This window comes from Quercus robur, chromosome 4 (genome assembly GCF_932294415.1).
Source record: "Quercus robur chromosome 4, dhQueRobu3.1, whole genome shotgun sequence".
Taxonomy (NCBI): Eukaryota; Viridiplantae; Streptophyta; class Magnoliopsida; order Fagales; family Fagaceae; genus Quercus; species Quercus robur.
The window spans coordinates 79,348,973-79,370,072 of NC_065537.1; the positions used below are offsets into that span (position 1 = coordinate 79,348,973).

A 21,100-nucleotide genomic window follows, 5' to 3' on the forward strand; every position below is an offset into this window, starting at 1 on the left:
TGGCTTATTTCAAAAGGTGCAGCTTTACATGCATGATCCCCACCTGCCAACTTCTATATTAATGCAAACACTATTTACTTAGACATTCTATATATACTTGATGTCTATCTAACAAATAGAAATTTACATTTTTTTTATTATTATTAACAAATATAAATTTAATGGTAATATTAAATTAATTAGGTGAACACGTGGCAAGTTTTTATTGATAAAGTATAAAGTGGAGGAGGAAAAGTGGGACAGAAGATTTGGGCTTGTAAATCATTACACCAGTATCAAAAAATACCTTAAAGAAATGGAGTCTATTGCTCGACTTGGCCCTGCCAAAGAAAATTTAATACTACTAGGCATTAAATTTTCCCAATTTTTTACACGTTTCTTGTGTATTTTAGTAAACTTGGTACAACTCCAAAGAAACTGTAAATCATTACATTAGTGTCAAAAAAAAAACATCAAAGACTACAAGCATGAAGCCTCACACCTGGCTTATTTCAAAAGGTGCAGCTTTACATGCATGATCCCCACCTGCCAACTTCTATATTAATGCAAACACTATTTACTTAGACATTCTATATATACTTGATGTCTATCTAACAAATAGAAATTTACATTTTTTTTATTATTATTAACAAATATAAATTTAATGGTAATATTAAATTAATTAGGTGAACACGTGGCAAGTTTTTATTGATAAAGTATAAAGTGGAAGAGGAAAAGTGGGACAGAAGATTTGGGCTTGTAAATCATTACACCAGTATCAAAAAATACCTTAAAGAAATGGAGTCTATTGCTCGACTTGGCCCTGCCAAAGAAAATTTAATACTACTAGGCATTAAATTTTCCCAATTTTTTACACGTTTCTTGTGTATTTTAGTAAACTTGGTACAACTCCAAAGAAACTGTAAATCATTACATTAGTGTCAAAAAAAAAACATCAAAGACTACAAGCATGAAGCCTCACACCTGGCTTATTTCAAAAGGTGCAGCTTTACATGCATGATCCCCACCTGCCAACTTCTATATTAATGCAAACACTATTTACTTAGACATTCTATATATACTTGATGTCTATCTAACAAATAGAAATTTACATTTTTTTATTATTATTAACAAATATAAATTTACATAAATCAATACATTTTCCCCAAAAATTACATAATGCAGATTTACATAGTTGTACTTTATATTTATCTAAAAATCTTTCTATTTGTAAGTGGAATTATGACTTAAAAAAAAAATTCAAAAAATGGATAATTCATGTAAAAAAAACCACTAATAAATAAATATAATATAATAAATACACTATTCTTGTTGTTCAAATATCACTTAGCGTACACGTGAATGGGCTTGTTATTTTTCAAATTGATCACAAATACTATATGTACTATTACTAAGGTTGGGGGCAAGGACATTTAATTCTTTTACTAAGGCTGATATATATGATCCATCCTAGCCTTACACATGTAAACATTATGCCAAAGGAACAACACGACTAAACTTGAGAGACTGCACTTTTAGGGCAACACCAAAGGCGTATATATACCGTTAGGGGCAAGGGAAGAGGGGACATTCTCTGGTGTACTACTCTATACCTTGAGCACTACCATGAGCGGTACTGGTTCAAAAGGGCGCTGATCTGGGCACTCTCATTAGTCAGTGGTCTACAAGTACAAGGTTGGTATATACGTTGAACGCTCCCAATGGCTTGAGGAGAGGACAGCCCACGATCATGTCTCCTTCCCGATCATGCTTGGTACTATCCTCCCTCTCCTACTCCCACTCCCCTCCTTCATTTCTCTCTCTTCCTCCTAGCAGCAAGGAACATGAGAATGCAAGCTATCCTTTTAGCATATTTAAAATACTAATGGGATTTTGTCTCCTGTATATATACGCTAAGCATTTTTTCTTGTATTATAAAAGAAAATGACACTAGTCATACTAGGGAGAGAAGAAGAAATAGAAAAAAAGACATTGAAGGTTTGTTTGAATACTAATTATTGTTAAAAACTGAAAACATTATAACAAAATAATTTTTAAATGTGTAAATAGTATTATGGAGCCCAGTTTTAATTTAACATTTGTGTTTTTCTGTATTTGCAGGTTTCGTGAACAATGTACGAAACCCACAGAAAAAACGCCAATAAGCATATTTTTTTTTCTTTTTCAGTGCAATCCAAACTCAACTTCAGTAGAGCAGCAAAAAGCTCCACATTGTATTGTTCTGTAAGAAATATAGTCTTCCTCGGAGTAAGGACATTTTATCCTTACTCTTCTACCGTGGGTTTTCCTCCTCTCTTTGGGGTTTTCCACGTATATCTGTTTTTTGTTCGCATTACAGTATGCCTCTTATTCATCTAGTAGAAAGGGAAAAAAAAAAAAATAAGATTTCAAACAAATAGTTGAATAGACATGTAAGCTAAAGCCTCACCTGAACTACTAATCTCATTATCAATGCAAATCATTATACCAACATTATCAGTCCAAGTTGCCAAGTTAACTACAGGACCTGAGCTCGGCCGAAGTTCAAACTATAATTCAAATAAGAAATTAACAAATCCAACAAAAAAACAAAAGTAAAACCACATAACAGCTTATATAACTACTTCTTAAAAATAATTTTCTTGTTAATTTTTCAAATTTCTGGTATTGAACCAAATAAGATAGCTAAAACTAGCTGTGAAACGAAAAACAAAGACATTTTACATTAAAACTTAACATGATTGCACAATTTTCATTCATCATTGCAATAAAATTATGTAATGGTCAAAAAATAATTAGGAAGTATTTTTTCAGGAATAAAAGGCAAAGTAAATCTGAAAAATTAATACGAACGATGTTATTTCTTACCCTTTTTTGTTATTTTTAAGATTGGCCAGTTTTTGGCCTATCACAATCAATTTGGTTTTAAATTCCCTCTCAACTTCCCTCACCATATTGTCTAGCTTCTTGACAGCAACATATTTGTTATGACTTGATGCTAATACCCATTTATTGTGAAAAAAAATTAGCTAGTATTTTTTTTTATAGGATTTACCCAATCTTTGAATTCTTGAAAGTAAAGTACCATACAAAAAAAAGATAAAGATAAATCACTTCACAGATCCACACTCTAAATAATAATTGTTATCTTAAATATTTATAATCCACTTAATAATATAAAATTTACAAAAGAAAAAAAAAGTTAAAAAAAAAATTTACCAAGTACTTGATTTCTTGAAAGTAAAGTACCATACAAAAAAAAAAAAAAAGATAAAGATAAATCAATCCACAGTCCAAACTCTAAATACTAATAACTATCTTAAATATTTATTATCCACTTAATAATATAAAATTTACAAAAGAAAAAAAATTTACCCACTACTTAATTTCTTGAAAGTAAAGTACCATACCAAAAAAAAAAAAAAGATAAAAATAAATCACTCCATAATCCATACTCTAAGAGTCTAAATACCAATTTTTATCTTAAATATTTATAATCCACTTAATAAAATAAAATTTACAAAAGAAAAAAAAAAGTTTATCCAGTACTTTATTTCTTGAAAGTAAAGTACCATACAAAAAAAAAAAAAAAAAAAAAGATAAATCACTTCACGATTCACACTCTAAAAACTAATTACTGTCTTAAATATTTATAATCCACTTAATAATATAAAATTTACCCAAAAAAAAAGTGAAAAAAAAAATTACTCAATTCTTGATTTCTTGAAAGCAAAAGTACCATATAAAAAGAAAAAGAAAACAAAAAGATAAAAATAAATCACTATACGGTACACACTCTAAAAAATAATTATTATTTTAAATATTTATAATCCACTTAATAGTATAAAATTTACAAAAGAAAAAAAAAAGTGAAAAAAAAATTACCTAGTATTTGATTTCTTGAAAGTAAACTACCATTCAAAAAAAAAAGAATAAAGATAAATCACTTCACAGTCCACATTTTAAATACTAATTACTATTTTAAATATTTATAATTCATTTAATAATATAAAATTTATAAAAAAAATGTATCTAGTACTTGATTTCTTGAAAATAAAGTACCATACAAAAAAAAAAAAAAAGATAAAGATAAATCATTCCACATTCCACACTCTAAATACTAATAACTATTTTAAATATTTATAATCCACTTAATAATATAAAAATTACAAAAGAAAAAAATTCCTAGTACTTTATTTCTTGAAAGTAAAGTACCATACAAAAAGGAAAAAAAAAAAGAATAAAGAAAAATCACCCCATAGTCCACTCTAAATACTAATTACTATCTTAAATATTTAAAATCCACTTAATAATATAAAATTTACAAAAGAAAAAAAAATGAAAAAAATTTACCTAATACTTGATTTTTTGAAAGTAAAGTATCATACAAAAAAAAAAAGATAAAGATAAATCACTCCACAGTCCACCGTCCATATTCTAAATACTCATTAATATCTTAAATATTTATAATGCATTTAATAATATAAAATTTTCAAAAGAAAAAAAAAATGATATAGATATCCAGTACTTGATTTCTTGAAAGTAAAGTATCATACCAAAAAATAAAAAATAAATCACTCCACAGTCCACACTCTAAATACTAATTATTATCTTAAATATTTATAATCCACTTAATATTATAAAATTTACAATAGAAAAAAAAAAGTGAAAAAAAAATTACCCAATACTTGATTTCTTGAAATTAAAATACCGTAAAAAAAATAAAAAAAGAATATTTAAGATAAACGGCATACACAGAATTTTAACTTTGATGTGCTGATGTGCACAACTGTGGGTGGGTTAGAATTTCCTTGAATTGAACGGAGAAAAATCACATCAACCAGAATAATGCAAACGAAAAAAGTGTACGCTTGTGCACCACAGTGATACCATATAGGAGGACACAGGTGCTGAGGCTCAACCCAGCTTCAGATATTTGGGCCAATATCAACCAAATAAAGCTAGGGACACAATAAAAGCTTGTAACAAATGTACAGATTTAAAAAATTTTAATACTAATTTGAAAATGTTGTGAATTTTTTATTCTTGTAGAAAGTAGAAGTGTGGGAGTTGTGAATTTTTTATTCTTGTAGAAAGTATAAGTGTGGGAGTTTTAGTAATCTGAGTTTGCAATAAAGATTTAACTTAAAAGAGCTTCTTTTTTTTCATCATAAACTTCATAGTCACAAATTTTAATCTAGATTTCATCTTGCCTTCCTACCATTTACTACAAGATTCGCGGCACTGATTTGAAGGCAACCATATGGTGTGGAATGGAATAAAGGGTTGAGAAGATAAATCAAGAATGAATCTTGATGGGTTCTTGGAGATTAAAAAAAATGAAAATGGAATGCAGGAACTTGATCGCCACGGATCTCAAGCTAATAAGCTATGATCCCAAACTGATGCAGGGTTATGAGGCCGAGTGTTTGAATTGAAGAGGGGTTTAGGAGGAGAGTTGTAGAACAAGCCCAATGCAATGACAAGCTTTTATAGTTTTATCAAATCATGACAAAGCTTTTATATTACACCAGCTTTGACTGCTTTCATTTGATTGGCCCATGCTAATTCCTTTTCTAATTGGCTAGCATTTTACAAATTAATAGCCTAAAACTGGTTATAAAAGAGCTATGCTGTTACAAAAGACTGAACAGCTAACTAGTTGCAAAAAGGCCATTAAACAACCTGTCACAAAAGCTGTAGAACAAAGTATTCCACCACAACTTCACACAAATCATATCAAGGACAATATCAAACCAACGAGAATAACTTGATAATAATGCAGACCAGAGCCTCTTATATGACCCATAATCCAGATTAAGCACCTATTGACTACAGCAAATGACAATGCCAGAATCCCGACATGGGGAGCTATGTCATTAGAGAACAAGGACAATACAGGAGAATGAACCAAAGACAAATCAGAGCTCTATTTAACTAATAGGTTGGTAGAATGTATCTTCTGTGCGTGCTTTGCGTAATGCAATGCAATGCCATGCAAGAAGAGTAGACATACAGTCAAACACCCCTCATATCAATACAATCAAACATTCCAATGGAGATGCAACAAACCTGAAGAGAGACAGAGAGAGAGAGAGAGAGAGAGACCAAATCTTAACATTGTCAACATTTTAACAATTAGGATAGAAGAAGCAAAGCCTTTGTCTTACACAAATAAGTCTTCACATTTCTGAAGCCTTCTTATCTAGATTGTTAAACTTTTACATATTGATTACTATTTCCTACTTGATCAGTTAAGAACTTTCTTCCCTTTTTACACTACTGGTGAATGGAAGGAAATGCATTAAATGCAGAACAGTAACAGCAGCACTACAACACATCTCTCTCTTGCTCATTTCACCCTTACAAAGACAAGTAACCTTTTTTGTAAAGCCAAGAATGAATTGCCTTAGAAACACAATACATGAAAGGTTTCTACTCAACCTAGATGGGGCAAATGCCTTCAGGTTCACCTGCAGGAAAGAAGCTCTCATAAGACAAAGAAACCCAAGTAAACTGTTGCATTGAATATCAAAAACTCATTAGTATTTAACTGCTTAAGCAAATTCCAGAGGCTCCTCACCTTCGGTGAACTTCATTTAATGGGGAGTGCCCCACGTGCAATCCCATTCATATGCATGCTCTCCCTCTGCTGACCCATGTAGCCTCCTTCCTTGTCATCACTAAACAGTGAATGGTATGTTGATGAAAGACCATGGCCATTGCCGTTCCCATTGGACAAGTTGTGTGCTTTATGCATATTGTGAATCATTGAACGTGATCCTTCTTGCTTATTATGTGAGGAATCCAATTTCCCATTGCCATTGTTGGGCAAGTATTCAGAGCCAGATTTACTGGTTGGTTGCACTGAAGAGTTGGCACCCATATTCATGCCCTTTTCTGAAGTAGGATTGGCATCATTATCAGGCTTCTTTGTATTAAGAAAGCGCCCCCCACAACCTCTTGCCCTCCTCATAGCATGCAGGTGTCGAGACTCATGAAGATATGGCTGGGACATGAAACAGTATAGAATATCAAGAATCCTTCTGGACATTCTAAAAATGTAAGGAACAAACAGAACTTATCAAAGAATAAGAAATGCACTGAAAGGGGTGGGGCTGACAGATTGGAAAAGCACACAAGAAACACAAATACGATAAAGAATATACAAATAAATAAAAACAACTAAAAAATCCATGACACCCAAAATACAACCTTGCCTCAATCAGAATACCATCTTGGTCCTATAGCTTTTCTTGTTTTCAAATTTCTTAATCTCTTAACTTCATAAAAACATTTCTATATTTGTAAAAGTTTCTAACTTCAGATATCCTGATAGTGCCAAAAGAGGGAAATTAATAAATCTGAAAATAAACTACCACATGATTTTACTCCTCTCCTCTCATAGCGAGTTTGTATAAGTCCTCCTCCCCATCTGTCATGTCTTTTTTCCTGTCTTTAGTATGAATCCCCTCCCCCACTACCTTTTTTTTTTCTCTTCTGAGTGTAGACACTATTTCAACCTAAGAGATATTCAACCATATCCCACCTCCTTATGGCTTTATCACCTGCCAAGATCTAGTGGCCCACATTTGACTAGCAATAAGTATTATTAGATGCCTTAAATATAGACGACTTTCTTCATTTTTACTTCAGCGCATGTCTATATTTCAGAGGTATACTCATAGAAAAAACTGGAAATGGAACTACTTGTTTTTGCATAAAGAGAAGATTTCATACTAGCTCTCCAAATATACACCAATCAGGGTAATAGACAAGGCAGCAACAAGCTAGAACTCCCTAAATAATTCCCTTGAAAATTGTGATACTGTTAAGGTCCGGCTGCCAACATTATTAGTTTCATACTACCCACAGGATTACAGGTTTCTTTTATGTCTTTAGTACACCCTGTCAAGTGCGTTGTTATTTGTGTAATCTTGAGACCGTAATCCAATCATAAACAATGCAACTTCAGCATCATAAAGTAGGAAGATAACACCACCCTCCCCCCACCCGACCCAAAACAAAAAGTCATTAGTAGAAAACAGTGCCAGGATAGGGAATGGTCAGATACAAAGATCAACCCTCTTTTGAATCCCAGTCAAAATTCATACAAAAGAAAATATGAAGACTGACAATCTAATGAGACAGAACTTGAATTAAAACACAAATCAATCGAATGAGGTGCAATTGTCCTATTTGTCATTCTCCTACAAACATTTTGCCTTATCTCCCATACCACAATTGTTAATACCTAGTAAATGAATGAAGCAAGATATTAAGTAAATCTGGTGTACAAAGAGGAAGAAACACATGCTAGAAAAAAACACACACATGCACAAGAAATTTTAGTTTCCATCTACAAGAAGGCAACATTAAGCTACAAAACCTACAAGGAAACTTGCCAAGAATGAACAACTTAAGCTGAAAGCAAAGATACACAATGAAAGTTGCATCACCCTTCAATGCATGTTTTTCCTCTATGATGACTTATGAATATTATGCCTTCTATTTTTTTATCATCCCAAATTGTAGCTCAGTCCAGAGAAAAAGTAAACAAATATTTATTTTACCTTTCGAACTTTTATCGCTTTCTTCTGAAGCTCAGCCTTAGCACGTGACTGTCTTCGTCTCAGAATACCATGATATTGCTTTGCATTTACGAAGACAGGTTCCTCTTCCATTTCAAGAGGTAAAGGCATTCTAGCCTGATGCATTCCATATAATTGGGCAGGTATCTGGCATCATACCAGAGCTGTCAGAAGATCATCACATCCCAATACATTTGATTTGAAATAATTACAACACTACAGTGACTAAACATGGAAAATGAGTTTATTACAAAAAATATGAAGAATGCACTGGTACATAATATTTCATCAAAAGAATCTTAAACCTAATAGTATCATTTGTCAATTTTCTTTGGAGTGAAGCAAAGCAATGGTGACCACATCAGTTTGCTTGAACTTCTAGTACTTTCTTTTGATCTGAACTAAATGCTGTTCTTCAAAAATATATCCAGGGAACTAGTACATTCAATGTATGCACATATATGTGCACAAGTGCATTCTAAACAGGGTAGTGAAGAGGTCCCTCTTTGAGGAACAAGGTAAGGCATGTTCTAGGTTTCGTTAGAAAAGGCATGTTCCACCAAAAACATTACTATTACTGTCCTTCTAGACTACAGATTGCATACCATAGCTTGATGCCCATAAGGAGCCAACATTCCGCCATAATGTGGCTCTGAATACATATATGGTGTCAATACCTGCATAAGTAACAGAGAATAAGGGGAAAAACTTATATTCTTTTTTTTTCATCTTAAAACCAACCAATGGAAAGTCTCAGATTCATTGATCAAACGCCAAAATGTGCATGTCTATGAAGTCTGAGAGAGAGAAAGCTGAACAGGTCTTACAATTGAGTGACCAACAAGTTCCATGTTGGAGTTTGGATCGAGGTGTTCACCCATTTTAGGAGTTGAGGATGGAACATGGTTAACATGTTGGTGCTCTTGCCCAATATTCCCATCTGTCATAAGAAATAAGCCCAAATATTAATATGATAGTTTGTGTGTGTGTGAGTGAATATGCATGCACGATCATATGGTGCAACATGTTATGTCACAACTCTAAGAAGAAGATGACATTAATCCAAATCAGAAATAGCAAGATTAAAAATAAAAATAAAAATTATTTAAAGAAATTAAGGTATCAGATTTTAAAATATAAATATCCCATGCACATTTTGGTAATATTTGGTTACTGCATTTTTAAAATTTATATCTTCGATTACAGCAATATTGTTTCCCTGTTTTGGAAGATCTGGTGGGGTAGGTCAACACATGTTCCTAGCAGAATCATTGTTGAGTCGCGAGGAGAGGAAATATAATGGATCAAACAATCGGCAAAGGGCAGAAGAGAGCTGCTTGAATTTTACAGTAAGACAGAAACACTCTGTTTGCACATTGGAAGACCCTTAAATGCTTAGCCTTGGAGCCTTGTGCTCCAAAAATAAATAAATAAATATGCTGCCATAGAAAAAGGTGGCAGTGATGGCAACAGGGTGAAATTGGCAATACAATCATGGTCAAGAATTGATGGTTTTGTTCAAAAATGATCTGCATTTGCACCTCTTGCAGATACTCCAAAAGCTGAAGCACCTAAACAGGATTTACAATTTCTTGGTCTGCTTGTCTGCCAGTCAGTTTCACATTGCACCAACTGAAAGAAAAATAGGAGGGGGGAAGAAAAAAGAAGTACATGCCCATATACACAGGGGAACAAGATTTCAATCCATCACAATTTCAATTCAAGAACAACAATTCTATGGCTACATATACATGTATGTGTATAGTTAACAAATTAGGACCAGCAACTTTCATCTATCCAGATCACATCAGGTATATGTTTTCCTGTTTCTCTACATAAAAATCCATCTTGGTGAGATTTTCAAAATTCTCAAGAGTCAACCAACTAAACTTCCATAAATTTTCATTTGGGCAAATCTAAACTAAAATACAAGCAGCCATGAAGATACTCGTCACAAATCCATGAGAACAAGATACTTTCATTGTTCTTTAACCAAATGCATAATTTTTTTTTTTTTTTTTTTTTTTTTTTTTTCCTCCTCCTTCCTAAAAGAGGCATTCCCACATAGAGCTAAACTTCTCTTCTTCTCTCTACAGTAAACACTTGTTTCCATTAAATTACAAATTTTGTCTAGGAAAAATATATAAATAAAAATGTATGATGAAACAAAGACTGCAACCACCAATCATATAGATATAGAGAAACAATTTCTCAAATTCAAACATTATATACTTTGTTACACCCAGTAGCAAGTAAATACATTTATTCTTATTTATGATTTAAAGCAAATCTCCACAAGACTATTATTCACTAAAGTGGTGACAGCTCAAAGATACCTACCAGATTGCGACGCTATGGTGACTTGTGTTTCTTTATTAAAATTAGCTCCACCATCCAACTGACCGTTTGCTTTCAACTGCATCACTCCATTCTTCACAGAACCATTTAGGTGTTCCATTGAAGAAGATTTTGAACCACTCTCACCTAAGGACCCATTGCTCCCCACTCCAGACCACCAAGGATGGGAGTAAACAGTGGACTGCAACGCAGTTGGCCCACAATTTTCTAACCGCCTGTCTTCATTTCCGAGCTTTGCTGGCATCATTCACAACTTCCTCCTTCAACCTTAAAAAATTTATAAAAAAATCATAACATAAAAAAATAATAATAATAATAAAGTTCAATTCTACCAAACCATACCAAACCAAAAGAACACAGGGTAAATTTTGGAGTCTCTCTCTCTATATATATATAAGCACAAAGCAACATGCATGATAAGTAGAATGAAGAAAAACATCATAACAGAAAGGATAATACTAAATCCAACCATTAATCAATAGCAAAAACCATTAACTGAATTTCAGAGCTTGAAGAGATAACTAAACCTAAGGTTCATGCTTGGAAATTGAGTACATGATGGAAAAAGATATAAACCTTTCAAAATTCAAGACCCTACTGCACTCTACTGAGCCTAAAACAACTATTTAGCTTTAATTAAGCTGAAATTTTCTTCTGGGTATCTCTATTTTTCTCTTTTTACTTCAAATTCTGCTACATCCCACACAAAAATAAAAGAAAGATATATCTTTAACCAAAAAAAAAAAAGTTGGAATTTGGACCACCCTTTTCAGTTCCAACCAAGAAAAACTAAAAAAAAAAAAAATTCCTTTTCCTCAACAACCAATTATGGCTTAAAGGCTTTAGGACCCAAAAAAAAAATCACTTTAACAAAGGTACTACGAGTAAAGCAGCCATGATAACATGTTCTGTTAGAATTCATGAATCAAAGTTGAGGAAAGTGATGGAGAATTCTAAGAGACATGGAAGGGAAATTGTTTGGATAAGAGCTTACTTGTGGGGGTGTGAAGCAGAGGATCCAACCCCAAGATGGCTTCTTGGTTTTCAGAAGTAGAAGAAGCTCATCACAGACTGAGTTTCTCTATCTCTCTCTCTTTCTTTGTCTGCAACCTTAAAGAGAGACAGTGGAAGGTGACAAAGAGAGAGAGAGAGATATAGAGAGAGAGAGAGAGAGTAAATAAAACACATGGAAAATAATAAAAGTAAAAAAGAGTGTTAATAGAGTTAAGGGGTTTTTTTTTTTTCTTTTTTGAGAAGTAAAAGTTTAAGGTTTTTCAAAGAAGAAATTTTTCATTTCTCAAAGTTTACGCAAAGGTCTCTCTCTCTGTCTCCGTTTAGGAAGAAAACAAAATTGTCAAAAAAGTAAATGACTATGGAAAAAAATTTTGAAACTTGAAGTTGACAAAAAAGGACTTACAATTTTTATTTTTATTTTAATTGTATAAAAGGGCCCATAATTTGTATAATCTTTCATATTGTGTCCAAGTTTTTTAATATTTTCAATTAAAGTCCATATTTGTCAAATTGGTTCAATTTGAAATGTGTATCTATTTATGTTAATCTAGGCAATAATTAGACTCAGAAATTTCTATTTAATTTTTGTGTTCACCTAACATTTGATAGTTATGAACAAACATGATACAAAGAGAAAGCTCCATTTAGACAAAGAAAGTTCAATTTAGAGTGAGAGTGGTTGCCTAAAAATCAAAACTAGTTATATATGTGAAATACAAAATTTTTTAATGATTTCAATTTTTATTTTGCTCTGTCACTACCTAGGATAGCAAAAATAAATAACGAAGATCAATATATCGTTCAAATTGAAAGAGTTCATAAGTATGAGGTTTTAATTTATGTTTACAGTTTATACCTTATTTCAAATTAGGTCCTAGGATTTTGCAAGTTAAACCTTCAAACTTTTTTTTTATACGAACTTTAGACTTAATTTGGGTGTATTTAGATAATTTTATTTTTAAAATAAGGTTTACCTAGAACAGATAACAATATAAAGATATATATGTGTGTGTGTTAAAGTACAAATAAGTTAATAGTTTAAGTAAAAAAACAAAAGGCTTTGTTAATGAGTGCCTAAGGGCATTCATTAAAAATGATTTACCCAATGCATTTTATTGAAAATTGGATTTAAAAAAAAAAAAAAAATACGCATGTCAAACAAACCTTTTAAAAAATGCAATCATTACAAAAAATACCCTCTTATCCACAATGCAAAACCCTATCCTTTCATATTCTTATTTAACACAGGAGTGCATGCAAAATCCACCATCATCCCAAATTAAAGCCACCGTTGACTTTACCAAGTCGACTTCACCACCACCACCCCAAATCAAAAGACTTAATTGACTACACCACCATCCTAAATCACAGAAGCACTTGACTCTAGAGAGAGAGAGAATAGTATAAATTTATATGGATTTAAGGGGCATTTATAACAAGTACTTGTGTAAACCTTCATTGCAAATTTTTTATTAATGAAACTTATAAAGTGTCAATTGTGCAACTAATAATCTTGGGGGGAATAAGGAAAAAAAATTGGTCATAGGAGATATCCATTAACAAATACCTAAGACAAATAGAGCCTTAAGGTGTTGTGACTTAAGTGATCCTTGATTGATATATATATATATATATATATATATATATATATTAGTTTTGACATTCGCAAATGAGGTTATCTTTACAAAATTTTGATAGTGTTCCTTCAAAATTAAAAGTATATCAAGTATAAGCTAATAGTTTTGTTGTTCAACTGGTTGACACCTTATAGTATTTCTAACAGACATTCCGAGATTCAAACCTCCTCTCTCCCGTTGAAATTATCAAATGATTAAAAATAAAAGTATATCAAAGTTAAACACAAGACTCTAACTCAAAATTTATATTCATTTTATGTCCTTATTTTAGTTCTCCAAGGTGAAACCTTAAGATGGAATTATGGAATGTTAATCTAATGAAGTGTGAGATAAGAAAGAAGATTGAGTTCTGATTTTATAGTGTAGGGTCATTGGAAGCTAAGTTGGATTCTATTTACATTGGAAATTGAGTTCTGATTCTATTCACACAAATAAGAAAACAACACCTAAGTGAAAAGTTGAAGAAATGAAAGAAAAAAAAATGTTGGAAATGAGAGCCGACAGTGCATTGTCGTGAGGATCTCCACCTGGTCATTTGGTTGGTCTATGAATGTGCACAACTTGCCTTATGATATAGCTTATTATAATTTAGAAGCTTGTACTGAATACTCATAATTAGTATGACATTAATAGCTAATTATGATTAAATTTGCTCGAATTTTCACATCAATTTTTATTTAAGTTTTTTTTTTTTAAAGGCTTATTCTTGATTTTGTTTTTTTTATGACCTACAGAACCCATCAATCATTTTTTTTTTTTTTTTTTGTGGGTAAGAGAAAAAGGACTATGGCCCCATCAACCTTATCCATGATAAAATGTACAACTTCAAAGTAATCTTTTTCACTCATATCATACAAATCTCTTTATACAAAGTGAACTTTACAAATAGCTTTAAGGACCATTTTAGCATTACTTTTCTTTAAGCATTAGAATAATCCTTTAGCTTTCATAGTTTTTTCTAGCTTACAATAAATTAAGGGTGGGGTTATGAATATAACAATGGAGAAGACCAAGTAGTACCACTAAACCACACTTGACTTTTTCTTTTCTTTCTTTCTTTTTCTTTTTTGATAATTTGAAGTTCCACACTCGACTTAACTCTTCCAAGTTAATCATAACTTGATTGATCTCAAAGTTTAGCATTATTTCTTTTTTTTCCCTAGAGAATTGAGCCTCCATGTTTTAAAATTTTATTTTTTAACTTTTTAAACCAATCTAATAAAACACTATGTAGTTGAATCATTCAAAAGTTGGTAAAAATATATTAATTATTACATTTATTTGTCCCTTCCACATTTCAAGATAAGAAGAAGACCCTTTATATTCACCTTTTGAGAGAAAAATAATAATTATTATTATTTAATTTAGTCATGAGCCACCTAGGTAAGTGTAGTGCTGTGCTAGTTAACAAAACCCAATTAATTATTAATTTAATTAAATTAATTGAGATTATTTAATCATTTAAAATATGCCAATCTTTTAATTGAAAGTGAAAGAACTAATATTTTATTTGATTAAGGTTTTATTTAACTTTGATTAATAAAAGGAAAGGCTAATACGTTGCCAGCCTGACACTTGTGTGTATAGAAAACAAAGACGTGTCAGAATCATAATAACTCCAAATGGTCCACCTTTTAGAGCTTGACACGTTGCTCCACCTAATTATTCGTCAACTCTCTCTCTCTCTCTTTTTGCCCACTTTTTAACAGCGTTTATTGCGGCAGTGCGCCGTTAGGACAAGCCGACAGGACCCTATGACCCTATGATTTTGGGTCTCACATTTTTATATTTCGTGGAAAATAAAAAATAGGTGCTAAAAAAAATATTACGCAATTTCTTTATTATAATTGTGATGTGACAGAGTATGGTTGATAAAGAAGAAATTGTGGATCTATGTATAAGTAATGAGAAATGATAATGAGTGCCCTTAGTGCACTGTTTAAGAATATATTTTAGAAAAATTTTGACATCATTTTTATGGGAAATAAAAAAAAACTGTCAAAATATTAATTGCTTTTTTTTTTCTTTTCCCATAAAAACTTTTTTTAACTAGATTCTTAACCAGTACCCTTATGACACTCGTTAGCATGACCCATAAGTAATATAGACAACACATTCGTAGTATGTCACATCAAAATTATAACAAAAAATTATGGAATCATTTGTGGTCCTATAACCACTTAGTTTATGATGCAGTTTATGATGCACATTCACACACGTGTGAAAATATGTACATATATTTCAAATGATTATTTTATTTAAGTTGAGATAGGTGGAGGTAGTATTATGAAGGGACTTGGCTTTATCTCGAATGATCTCTTTTATTGGAGTAGATATGTGTTTTAAAATATCATGTGTTGATTTAGTGTTTTGTGTATTAGACTTAAACTTAACTCGGCGTAAAGAAGCTTCCTTTCTAAAATGTGGGATCTAGAGAGAACGATAACTTATGATTTCTCTGTAAGAAATTTTTTTTATTTGGACAAGGTCATATGGATGTAACTTTTCTCCTAACTTAGTTTATAAGAAATTGTTCACAATTATTTAAATGATCATTATTGTGTAATTTTTTTTTAACATAATTCGATAGTTACACTGGAAGGGGAATTTGAATCCAAAATGTCTATTTTAAAAATGTCAAAATTTAGCTACAAAATTTATTGTAACCTTAGGCTATAACCTTACTTAATATATTTTTATTGGAAGTGAATTTGTCAATTGGAAGTGAATTTTGACAAATTCACCATTGGATTACATCTTCTTTTTATATCCTTCATGCTTGCAAAATTTCTAAAAAATTAAAGATCAATAGCTATGTCATCAATAAATTGTTTAAATTGTAAGTTTTTGTAGTTTAAAATCATACATAAAATATAAGCTCATAGATCATATAGTAAATATTAAATAGCATTCGATTGACACAAAAGTTAACACGTGTATTAAGAGTGAAAAGAACATACAATTTAACTGTTAGATTTTTAAAATATGTAGTATTGTTTATTTTATTGAGTAAGGTTGTAGCCTTAGACTGCAACTAATTTTGTAGCTAAATTTTGTCCTTTTAAAAATACTAAAAACTGCAAGTTGGTTTCATATTTAACATTTTAATATTTTAGGGTTGATCCACACATTTGAGATGAAAATGTGTGTCCTAAAATAAACATATTTCAATCTAGTGTCCAGTGCACTAGATTGAAGCTTAAAGTAAAGAATTAAACATGTTCTTTCCCAAAATGTGGGATCTAGATATTGATAGCACATGGTTGCTCCATACGAAATTTTTTTTATTTGGACTAGGGCATAGGGATGTGATTTACCACCAAACCTAGTTTGAAAAAATAAATTGCTTATGATGAGTTCAAGGATCATTTTTGTGTATTTTAATAATATGGGATTGGAATATAAATTTTTCTTCAAACTCATTACATGGATGTTTAAATTATATACCATTTACCATAATCATGACCAATAATTAGGAATTTTGAATCTGAGTTCAAACATTCAAAGGTGGTTGTGTGAAATTGGTTTTTTAGCTCAAGAATTGTTGGCTTTTATTATTTGGACACTACACTCTGAAGTCTGAATAGGATTGAGATCTATTATGGTCTAGATCTTTCAGGTGTTGTTTTCTCAACAATCTCATATGCTCTAGGTCTTTCAGGTGTTGTTTTCTCAACAAATAAAGAGCTTATTATGACTGTTGATGTAACACTTAAAAAAGGACAAACTACATTTTAAACCCTAGCACCCTACATATAAATCCAAAATTTTCAACTTTAAACCTTTCTAATTTCAAATTGGACCCTGAACTTTTAAAATTGTAACAGAGTTAACCTCCAATTAAATCCTAAAATCAAACTTAAAAATTTCAAGGTTTAAATTTGTATGATTTTAAAAGATTAGTTTCTGACTTATAATCGATGAAATTATAAATTTGTGAGTAAATTGCAAAGTACAACCTTAAAATTTTGGGTTACTTAGATTTTACACCTTAAAATTTGAAAAATTGAATTTTACACCCTAAAATTGGTTTTATTAATAAAACTCCGTTCTCCATTTGTTTAGGATGTTATGTGACACACTGATGTATTGACGTATTTTTCCCCCAAATTAACCTCCCAAAACGAGGTTATTTGACTTAAGACAAAGAATACAGCTGGTGCTTCTAAAGTGGCATCGTTTTAAGATTGATTTGGCAAAAAGAAATACACATTAACACGCTAACATATCACTTAACAATCAAAACTAACAGATGGTGAAACAATCAAAACTAACAAAGGGTGAGGTCTTCTTAACGAAACCAAATTTTAAAGTGTAAAATTTAAGCAATTCTAAACTTTAGGATAGACTTTACAATTTACCCTAAATTTTTATTTGAAACTGCTTTAAATTTGGGTATTTTTTGAATTATAGGTTAATCTGAAAAAACTCTTAAAATATAAGTTTAGAATTTAATTTAACAAAAACAAAAACAAAAACAAAAACTGCAAGAAAAACTGTGTCATTTGTCATGATCCCAGGTAGCAGTCAAAGATCTGTGCCTGCAAACGTACAAGCTCACCTAAGCAAAGAATTCTGCTTTGAGTTCAACACCACCCCACGTGCCTTGTGCATGTGTAATTAGACTGCACTGTGTAGCACCTAAAGCTGACACGTGGCGTACGATCTGGTGTGGTCTCTGGCTGATGTAACTCCCAATGCAGCTTATCACAACAAAGGTACAAATATTCTGTGCTGTTTTAGAGCTGGCATTGGCAATTGCAATTTTTTCTCTCTTTTTTTTTTCTTTTTTCTTTTTTCTTTTTCGGGTTTTGTTTTTCCTGTCTTGTTTGTTTTGTAAGAAAAGACATTTGATGGGTTTTATTTGTGAAAAATTATATGCACAACTTATGTTATACTGTTCACGTAACAAAATTTAGACATTTTTTTAGATTTTTCTCTTAAAATTTAATTATTTGATTATTTAATTAAAATATATACTCTGTAGATATAATCTACATGATAAATTTTAAGAAATCAACCTAAAATGCACCTATAATTATGACAACATATTTGTAGCTGTTTAAGCGGTACTAAGAGTACTATTTGTTTGTTTTGTAAGAAAAAAACATTTGATGAGTTTTGGATTTGTGTATGAAGCATGGAAAAATGTGTCTGATAACTTTTTCTATGTTGTTGACACTTGACAGGCATCTAATATCTTGTTTGATTCTGATACCCATTAGTATGAGTAATGAGTGAGCTTTAAGAATGAATCTACCAGTCAACTTTTATATAGTGGCAGGTACAAATTATTTTGGGTAAAAAGGTACCAAATGTGGCTTGTTTTCTTTTGAAAGTTAAAATATTTGCTAATAATAAAGGTTTTTGAGGTTACCCTATAGGGTATAGAAACTTCTTTCTTCAGACCCAAAAAAAATTAGGTACAAATAGAAAGCTTCTCTTAAAGGATAAGGAGACATAATTGTACTATTGCCTTTTGTTTTTGCGTATTCTTTAACTGGGACTTGTGGCCAGTAATAGCCCTGAAAGAGTTAATGTGGTCAGGTTGTGTACCTCATAGACCATTAATGTGTTACCTACTTGTTAGTCAGGTACTCATACACTTTACACATCAGTGTACCGTGTGCTCATCTGTTGTAACTTTGAATTCCTTGAGAACCAAACTTGTTTGAAGCATTTTCATGTCAATTTAATTATAAACATTTGATTATTTATTTATCTTCAATAAATAGAACTTTAGAATATAACATGTCTTTATAAATGTAGTAATCTTTTGAAAATGCTTTTAGATAAGAAGTTACTTCTAGCAGTACCCCCTGTGAAAAAGTATTTTGGTCTTAACTATTCAACTAAACTATAAGTATTTGTTTTGCTCAAATAAATACTGGCAATATAACATAAAGAGAATTCTTGAAGGAGAGATTATATGGAAAAAGAAAAACTATATATTCATTTGTTGATTTCTTACAAATGAATCCTATCTCTCATATAATATAGAAGAAAAGAAAAAAGGAGATGCACTAAGACAGATTAAAAAAAAGATAAGAATGACTAAAAAAACAACAACCACAATAATTGTCTTGGATGAACAGTTATATAAGTACATAGGTGTCATGAGAATCATGAGAAGAAGGAATAAAGAGATTTAAAAAAAAAAATTTAAGATGCTTGTAAATACATTAGATGTCCTGACAAATAACTTTTATAATTTATTGTGTAGCATGAACTGTCTATTTACTATTCGTAAAAGGTTTTTAATATTAAAACCGGTGGATAATTAGGTAAACAATTAAAGCATATTATTTAAGTAAACCTCTCTCTTTCATTATTTTCTAATACAAAAATGAGATTTAAAGTTTCGATCATTTTGTTATTTAGAAAATTTCATGTACATCAATTATCAACCATCAAAACCAATCTTAACTCTTATCTTCTTGAACAAACAGAAACTCATGAAGATCTAAAATGGAAACAGACCCTGACCCTCTTATTGAATGATATTACAAGCAGTAGTATGATTTGCTCTAAAACTATATACAAGTTTTATAGATAAACATACAAAAGATTTTAGAAAAAAATGTTTAAAACTTGTACTTGAAAAGGTAGAGTTTTAAAAGGCTATATATAATAAACAAATAAGCTACAAAGTTAGACAAAATAAATCAGGAAAAATAGACACTTATCCAGTATACACCAATAGGCCAAGACTCCAACAAAGTCCACATTAAGAATAATATCCCTACAGCCTACAAGCTATAATCTGTCCTTGTCGATCCTCCCTTCTCTTGTCGTGCAAAGTTCTGCTATGATGCTAGTTTTATGATAAACATGGCAAAGACAATGAACTAGCTATCTTTACCCTTAACGTTATCCTATTTTTATGGACTAGCCTGTCCTTTGATTCAATGATTATGAACAACACTTATTTAGGCAACTCAAAAGCAGAATAAAAATTTCATTGTATTTGTTATATTTTATCACAAGAATGAAAAAAAAAAAATTACTCACTTTTGTAAAGCTTTGGAGATCACTGACATTTCTTTCTTTATACCTAAAGGGAGGATAGTATAATTTTCCGTGATATAATTTCACCAAGTTTATTTTATAATAGATGAGGGTGCATTTGTATAAGCAATTGGGGAAATGTGTTTTGAGTTTATAATGAGCATTTGTAAAAAAGTTATAAAAAGTTATAGTTGCAAAACAGAATTTTGGGTTTTAAAAACGCAATTTTAATCTTCCAAAACATTTCAATTTAAGCCCCATGATAATTTTTTATTTGGTGAAAACCCAATGATTAACGATTATGTAAAACACTTCAACATCTTTCTTTTCTTTTTCTTTTTTTGGTTTTTCAGAAAATTTTAATTGATAAGAGACTAATGAAACAGAACGGCTTCAACATCGTCCAACTAAAAATTAAATAGAGATAAATACTTGTAAGGACACGATTATTTAACGGCCCAAGAATAACATTGGGCTCATACATAAAAGATCCCTCACAATATGATTTGTAGA

The 21,100-nt window shown here is 31.0% G+C and overlaps 1 protein-coding gene across 1 annotated transcript; it reads right to left on the minus strand.

The window, feature by feature from the left end:
• Positions 1–6,093: 6,093 nt before the first annotated feature.
• LOC126723924 (nuclear transcription factor Y subunit A-1-like) lies at positions 6,094–12,090 on the minus strand. Its single transcript, XM_050427935.1, has 7 exons — positions 11,923–12,090; positions 10,911–11,195; positions 9,398–9,510; positions 9,176–9,247; positions 8,553–8,717; positions 6,563–6,988; positions 6,094–6,452 (listed from the first exon to the last, which is right to left on the minus strand). Exons 2-6 carry the CDS (start codon positions 11,173–11,175, stop codon positions 6,575–6,577), a joined length of 1,029 nt encoding a protein of 342 aa, XP_050283892.1. The 5' UTR covers positions 11,176–11,195; positions 11,923–12,090; the 3' UTR covers positions 6,094–6,452; positions 6,563–6,574.
• Between the last annotated feature and the right edge of the window lie 9,010 nt (positions 12,091–21,100).